The sequence below is a fragment of the Lagenorhynchus albirostris genome, chromosome 18 (assembly GCF_949774975.1).
Source record: "Lagenorhynchus albirostris chromosome 18, mLagAlb1.1, whole genome shotgun sequence".
NCBI classification, from domain to species: Eukaryota; Metazoa; Chordata; class Mammalia; order Artiodactyla; family Delphinidae; genus Lagenorhynchus; species Lagenorhynchus albirostris.
Window position 1 is genome coordinate 25,481,033 of NC_083112.1, and position 7,458 is coordinate 25,488,490.

General features: G+C 53.5%; 1 protein-coding gene across 1 annotated transcript; it reads right to left on the reverse strand.

The window, feature by feature from the left end:
• Positions 1-2,573: 2,573 nt before the first annotated feature.
• LOC132508626 (protocadherin-8) lies at positions 2,574-7,189 on the reverse strand. Its single transcript, XM_060128945.1, has 3 exons — positions 4,370-7,189; positions 3,990-4,197; positions 2,574-3,519 (listed from the first exon to the last, which is right to left on the reverse strand). Exons 1-3 carry the CDS (start codon positions 6,992-6,994, stop codon positions 3,143-3,145), a joined length of 3,210 nt encoding a protein of 1,069 aa, XP_059984928.1. The 5' UTR covers positions 6,995-7,189; the 3' UTR covers positions 2,574-3,142.
• Positions 7,190-7,458: the final 269 nt, after the last annotated feature.

A 7,458-nucleotide genomic window follows, 5' to 3' on the forward strand; every position in this document is an offset into this window, starting at 1 on the left:
TTTCCATGTGCATGTATATTTGTATGTGGAGACATGCATCCTGTTTTTGCTGTTTCAGAATGCACTTTTCAATAGATGTTGAAACCACTTACATTTTAATTTTCTGAAGTGGTTTCTTTGATGGATATTTTATTATAAGAAGTGTAGGACATCCAGGTCAATGGGGCCAGACATAAAAAAGGGAAATAGTTAAAGTCTGGCTCTAGTTTTCTCTTTCAAGGTGACCTCCCACTTCCCCAAGTGCCTTCCATGTCCCAGTGTTCCCTGCGAAGGTGCCCCGGGGTTGTAGGCCTCCACCTCCAAAGACAGACCTGTGGCACCATCACAAACCCCTAAGGCTTGTGAGTTTGCTTGTGATGTTCATTTAACCATACTTGCTTGTAGAGTGTCGACTATATATGAGGCCCTGGTCTACACAGTGATAGTGAAAGAAGCAAAGAGAGCAAACCAGTGTCAGAACAAGGCCAGAAATCCTGAGTCTGTTTCATCTTCCTTAGTGGGTGGGGCTGCACTGATAGAGACTGGCTCCAAAGAAAGGCAAGGAAAGAGGAAGATAGAATGTATTACTGTAGGCCAGGCGTGGTCCTAAGTATTCTGCATATATATTATCTCATTTAATTTAATAAAGCAATATATTTTCTTAAAAATATGCTTGAGAATCAACACTTCTCAAGAAAAGCAGAGAGCTTCTTTCATCATAGTTTCATCATAGTTCTTCTTTCATAGTTTCATCATAGTTCTTCTTTCATCATAGTTCCTGTTTCTCTGAGAGGTCCTATGGCTGACTCTGAGATGAGTCCCCTTCCCTCTTTTTTTTTTTTGTTTAAACAAACGACTTTAAGGACTGAATTATGTTTTGATTTTTTTTAAAGTTCCAAGCAAAATCGGGCCTTTTAATGGTCATTTCTCTAAGGGAAGAATAGGACAGTGAAGTCATAGTGATTTTGATAACTGAATTTTGGGGACAATGAAATAGTTAACACAGCACAAAATAAAATAATGACAATGACATTATTTTACTTTTGAAGGACAAGAGCCGGCAAACACTTTCAGAGATTGGATGCTTTCAGGCTGCCATTGCGGGATTATTCATTTTTCTGCTTTGCATTTGATGAGATTGGCTCAAGAATAAAGCTTTGGATGTTAGAATAGGAGGTCTAGCTGGGGTCTCTCCACTGGGGCTTGGTCATCACGGTTCTGTAGCTGTCCGGTAACCTGGCCATATCCAACATTTTCTTCCAGAACCTGAAGTCTGTTTGGGCTCTCTGAGCTCGTAAGGCTCATGTGCAGCTCAGCTGCCTTCAGAAACCGCTGAACTTTGCACAGGCCATGGGTGGCGAAGCACTCGTGTGTGCCCACCCTGCTGTTCAGCTTGGGGCCACCACTGTTTTCAATTATGAATTCAACAGGCAGCTTCGAGGGCTCCTCTATTCATTACAGAGCTTCGCTCTCCATAATCAGTAATAAAGGAACACAGGCACTTCACAAATATAAAGTGCTAAACAATAATCAGTCTGTAAAGGCGATACATTGGGACTTTTCTACTTAACTCTTTGTTTCTTTCAAGTTAAAAAGAAAACAAAATCATTGCTTATTTTATTTTCTTGCCTTGAGTAATCTGGGTTAAATCTCATCCTGGCCACTTACCAGCTGTGTGACTTTTGGGCATTTTACCTAAACTCTCTGTGTCCCAGTTTCCTTATCTGTAAAATGGAAATAATGATAGTTCCCATCTCATGGGGGTTATTTGAAGAATAAATGAGATAATTCATGCAGAATATCTTTGTAAGGAGCTCCGCTCATATAAAAACTTGTTCAGTAAATGTTAGCTCTCATTATTATTATTTTAATTTCAAATAAAATGAAATTTTATTTCATTTTATAACAGGTCTTTTGAGTGTTTTTTTTCAAAAAAAACTTCCATTACGCACATTTTCACACACAAACACACAAATAGATTGGTATAATCTTCTCCACTCACACACACACACGTACCAATGTTAGCATTGACCATGATCAATATATCTTTCAACCTCATTTCATATAGTCTCATGTTTTCTTCTAGAATATTTTAAAACACATCTCAAGCATCATGTCTTTTCACCCATAAGTTTGAGTCTCTTTTTGATATTAAAATCCTTAATATTTAAGGTAAGAGCTTCTTGGGACTATATCTTCTTAACCTTAAACCCCAGACCCTAGAGGAGTTACTGCAGTGAGGAAACGCTTTACAGATGTTTGTTTAATTAGTGAATGAACAGTCCAGACTCAGCTTTCCTCCACTTTTTGGTAGATGCGCCATAAATATTTGTTGAGTAAATAAATGAGGGCAGGAATTTTATAGAGTGCCTGATGTATATGCATATGTTTTACAAAAGCAACAAATATTTTTAATACTTGGATGAGACTCCAATACTTGAAATCCCACAGGTTTACTGTTGCTGTGAACGTTAATAATGCCCAAATAATTAGCACTTGAAGAAGGTTTAATTCTGGTACTCAGATTTTCTGTGAATGCCTGACTGTCGGTAAGTTCACAAAAAGCAATTAGCAGATTCTTCAAACACATGACAGATCCTTTATTACTCTGCTTTTAAGTGACATGGTTTACAGAAAACCAAATGTAATTAAATAACATTGAACTTGAAATCTACCACAGACTCAAGATATACAAGTTATACTTGGCAAGGCAAAACTTCTCTAACACTAGGTTGTTTCGGGTGAAAGATAAATTTCCATTAAGTAATTCCAACATGTTTTGTTTTTTTGTCTTACAGACAGTTCCTTTGGCAATAACTTCCACTTTAGCTTTTATTATATAAAAATATAACAAAATTTCATTATATACAAACATTACATTACACCATGTACAGGTTAAAAACACTAAGAAAATGGCAAGCCACAAGGGAAATTAAAGTCAATAGCATGATAAGAATTAAATACTGCACACATTTCATAAAAATTACATTAACTACATTTTTGTTTGCAAATACCAAACAGTACCAATGTGATTGGAAATAGCTTCCAACAACTTCATTTTAAGGCACATCTTGCATATTTCTATATACAACACTGAAACCGGTCAATAACTTAGGGGCTTCTTGGAGTGACCTGTATATGCGTGACAACATGCAGCATGGGATTACACATTTTCATTGTCTTCCTTCTTTGGGGACAGGTACCTGCCAGGGGAGGACTCATAGAGGGGTACCCCAATCTCCTGCAAGTCTGGGAGCCTCCCTGGACGAGGAGGGGAGAGCAGAGTGACTGTCCTGTCATAGTCTCTGTGTAGCACTTTCTCATAGACGCTCTGCAGCCCCACTGTCTTGGGCAGCTGGGCCTGGTAGTAATTGTCCCTACGCAGAGGATCCCGGGGCAGGGACGTGCTCTTACAGAAGGTCGACATCTGGGCTGGCGGGTGAGTGGAAGCATGTGTGCTGGGCCCTCCAGCGCAGGAGGGGCTCCAGCAGCGGTCAGAGTGGCCCAGGATCTTACACTCCGCGGTGCACGCCCACAGTCCTAACATAAAAGAGAGAGGAAGAGGGCATGATGATTACTGAGATTACACACACTGCGCCTCCATCTTCAAAGCGTCAGACAGGGTCAGGGCGGCTGAAAAGGAAAGCATGTAAGAAGATGAACGCCCTGATTCCAGACCTGAAATGAATATTGGTTCCTACAAAGCCACTTTAATACGAAGTTGGCTCAGCTTTAGCTGGAAGCAAAAAAGAAAAAAAAATTGATAAGCAGAATTTCTCTTCTCAGATAGCAACCTAACAGGATGGGAGTCTGGTTTATTTTAGGTGGTGGAGCTGCCTCGACTTGGCATTTTGAAATTCATGTTTGAGGCAGGCTGGAATCCAGAACTCAAGGACAGAAAAAAGTGAGAAAGAGGGAGGGGGTCCGGGAATGGAGATTGAGAAGAGAGGCTGTTGCAGAAACGGAGGGAGAGAAGAAAGGCTGAATTGGCAGGAAAGAGGAGTCCTCACCACTCTGCATGTGGTTGATGAGATCCTTCTTCAGAGCGTCCCCGCTGATGTCGGAATCGCTATCGTTGAAATCACTGTCCCCTTTGCCGCTGTCTTTGCCGCTGAACTTCTCCGCTTCTCGGCCGGAGATGGTGTTGAAAGAATGTCCTTTCCAGACAGCCACAGGGGGCGCCGGCTCCTTTCCGAAACCAGGGGAGGCGCCGTAGGGCTGCAGCAGGGAATGGGGAAAGCAAGCAGGGGTGAGGGTTGGACAAGAAACAAAAACACAAGGGCGACAGGTTAGGCCTCTCCCACGCACGCATACCCAGACCCCTCCAGTCCCTTCCCCCAGCCTGTCCGCGGAGCACCGAGCGGGGCGCCCAGCCGAAGGAAGGCCTCACCTCGGCGTGCGCGCCGCGGAGCCGCTGCTGCCCCTCGAAGTGACAGGAGCTTTCCCCGGTGGCACTGCCGCCCTCTGAGCCCGGCACTTCGGCCGCGGCGACCGCGGGCGGGGGCGCGTCGGCCGCGGGGCTGCCAAAGGGCGCTTTGCCGCTGCCAGGGAAGGTGAGCACGTCGAACATGTTGGGCCTGGGCCCGGCTCCCCGGGCGGCGTCCTCCGGGGAGCCGGGAGCCGAGGCTCCGCCGCCCGCCGCCCCGGGCCGCTCTTCCCGGCGGGGCCCCCCTTTGCGCACCTCCTTCTTGCGGCGGTTGCAGGTGGTGGCGATGGCGATGATGGCGGCCAGAAGCAGCGTGCAGCTCCCGGCCAGCACGATGATGACGATCAGCGGCGTGTCCCACTGTAGCGCCGGCCCCGACGTCGCGAGCCGAGAGCCGGGAGGGCGAGAGCGCTCCGAGTTCGCTGCACTGGCTGGCGACACCAGCCCGCGCCCGCCTCCTGCTGTCACCACGAAGCTGACAGCGGCGGTGGTGGAGAGCGGGGGCCGGCCGCCGTCGGATACGACCAGCAACGCCCGGAATACTCGGCCGGGCGGCTCCTGAGATAGGTCACCGGTGAGCACGATCTCCCCCGTTCGGCTGCCGATGGCGAAGGCTTCTCGCGGCTCCTGCTGTAGCAGGTCGAATGCCAGCTCCCCGTTGGCACCCTCGTCTGCGTCCCGGGCCTGTACGCGCGCCACGGCCGTGTCCCTTGCCGTGCGCCCGGGGACCGCCACTTCCAGGGAGCCGTTGGCCGGTGCCGGGTGCACCAGGACCGGTGCGTGGTCGTTCTGGTCAAGCACCCGCACTTGCACCAGGGCACTGCTGGAGAGCTGAGGGGAGCCGCCGTCGCTCGCCTGGATGCGCACGTCGAGCTGGCGAAGCGTCTCATAGTCGAAGCTGCGCAGCGCGTAGATGGCCCCGGTAGCCGGGTCCACCGAGACATAGGTGGACACGGCGCCCCCAGCGCGGCCCACCTCGGCCTCCAGCAGCCGGTAGGTGACCTGGCCGTTGCGGCCCAGGTCCGGGTCCCTGGCGGCCACCGTGGCCAAGTAAGCCCCGGGCGGGTTATTCTCACGCACCGACACCTCGTAGACCGGCCGCGTGAAGAGCGGCTCGTTGTCGTTCTCGTCGCTCACCCGCACCAGGTAGGGCCGTACGGTGCGCAGCGGGGGCGCGCCGCGGTCCTCGGCCACCAGCGTCAGGTTGTACTCGGCGATGCGCTCGCGGTCCAGCGACCCCGCGGTCACCACCAGGTAGCTGCCCGCGTAGGCCGGCTGCAGTCGGAAGTGCTCGTGCCCATAGAGGGCGCAGCGCACCTGCCCGTTGGCTCCCGAGTCCCTGTCCGAGGTGCTGACCAGCGCCACCAGGCTCTCGCGTGCCGCCCCCTCTGGCACCAGAGAGATGGCTCCGGCCTCTGGCGTCCCGGGCCCGGTCGACGAGGTCGCGTCCGCACCCTCGAGAGCAGCGGCGGCGGCGGCGAAGGGCGAGGCGACAGGCGCGCCCGGGGCGGCCAGCGGGGTGATGGCGATGTCCGGCGCGTTGTCATTGACGTCGCGGATGCGCACGATGACCTTGCAGGTGGCGGCGCGGGGCCCGGGGCCGCGGTCCTGCGCCCGCACGTCCAGTTCGTAAGTGTCCTGGCGCTCGTAGTCCACGGGCCCGGCCAGGGTGAGGCGGCCCGAGCGCGGATCGAGGCGGAAGAGGCGGCGCGCCTCGGGCGGGGTACGGGAGCCGAAGGCGAACACCACGTCGCCGTTGGGGCCCTCGTCGGGGTCCGCCGCGTCCAGGTCGAGCAGTAGCGAGCCCACGGGCGCGTCCTCCGCCAGCTCCACCTCGGCCACGGCGCCCTGCGGGAAGGCCGGGCTGTGGTCGTTCGCGTCCAGCACGCGCACACTGAGGGCGGCCGTGGCGGAGCGCGGCGGGCGGCCTCCGTCCTGGGCTACCAACTCCAGGTTGTAGGCGGCCTGGCTCTCGCGGTCCAGCTCCTGCAGCAGCACCAGGTCGGCGCACTGGGCACCGTCCGCGCGCGTCTGCAGCTCCACGCGGAAGGGGCTGTGCGGCTCGGCCAGGCGCACGCTCTGCAGCCCATTGGCGCCCACGTCCTCGTCCACCGGCACCTCTAAGGGTATGCGCGTGCCCACGGCCGCGCCTTCGGACACCTCCACGGGGATCTGGGCCCGGGGAAAGCGCGGCGCGTGGTCATTGACGTCCCTCACCTCCACTTCAACGTGCACCAGCCGGAACTGCTCCTGCGAGAAGCTGACCACGTCGAAGGCCAGCACGCACTGCGGGGCCTGGCCGCACAGCCGCTCGCGGTCCAGGCCCGCGTCTCCGACGGTCAGCTGCCCGTCGCCCTCGCGCACTCGGATCAGCGAGCTGTTGAACTGCTTCATCAGGCGGAAGCTTGTGTCTCCGGACACTTTCATATGCAGGTCTTCAGCCAGGGTCCCGATGACCGTTCCGGGGGCATCCTCCTCGAAGGTGCTGTATCGCACTGTCTTGCTCTGGGCCACGGAGAGCACCCAGCAAAGGCTGAAGAGCTGCAGGGGGAAAAGGCAGGGGATTCCCCCGCGCCTCGCTGGACTCATGCCGCCAGCCCCGAGCGCTATTCCAAAAGGCTGAGGGAGCGATTCCTCTCTGGTTTGCAGGTCTGGGCGTGAGTCCCAGGGTCCCCAGAGCACGCTTTTTGCGAGGCGTGTGCGGGAGAAGTCTGCAGGCTGCAGCTTGGAGGTGCCGGCGGGCTCTGAGGACGCGTGGATGCCGCCCACAGCCCACACCTCTCCCTCGCCTTTTCTCGCTGGAGCTGCGGCGCCGAGCGCCGCCTCCGCTCTTATAGCAGCCGATATGCAAATCATCCGAACCGGGCAGCCAATGGCGGCCTGGCCCTCGCGCAGCTCCTACGCCAGCCTCCGACAATCCCTTTAGTGTGGAAAGGCTTAGAGGGGAAAACAAGAAATGAAAATTAGGGAATCTTTCCTTTGTTTCTTTAACTCCTTTTGCTTTTTTTCTTTCCTGTCAGCGCTCTGCCTGTAGAGGAGTTGGCACGGGTCGC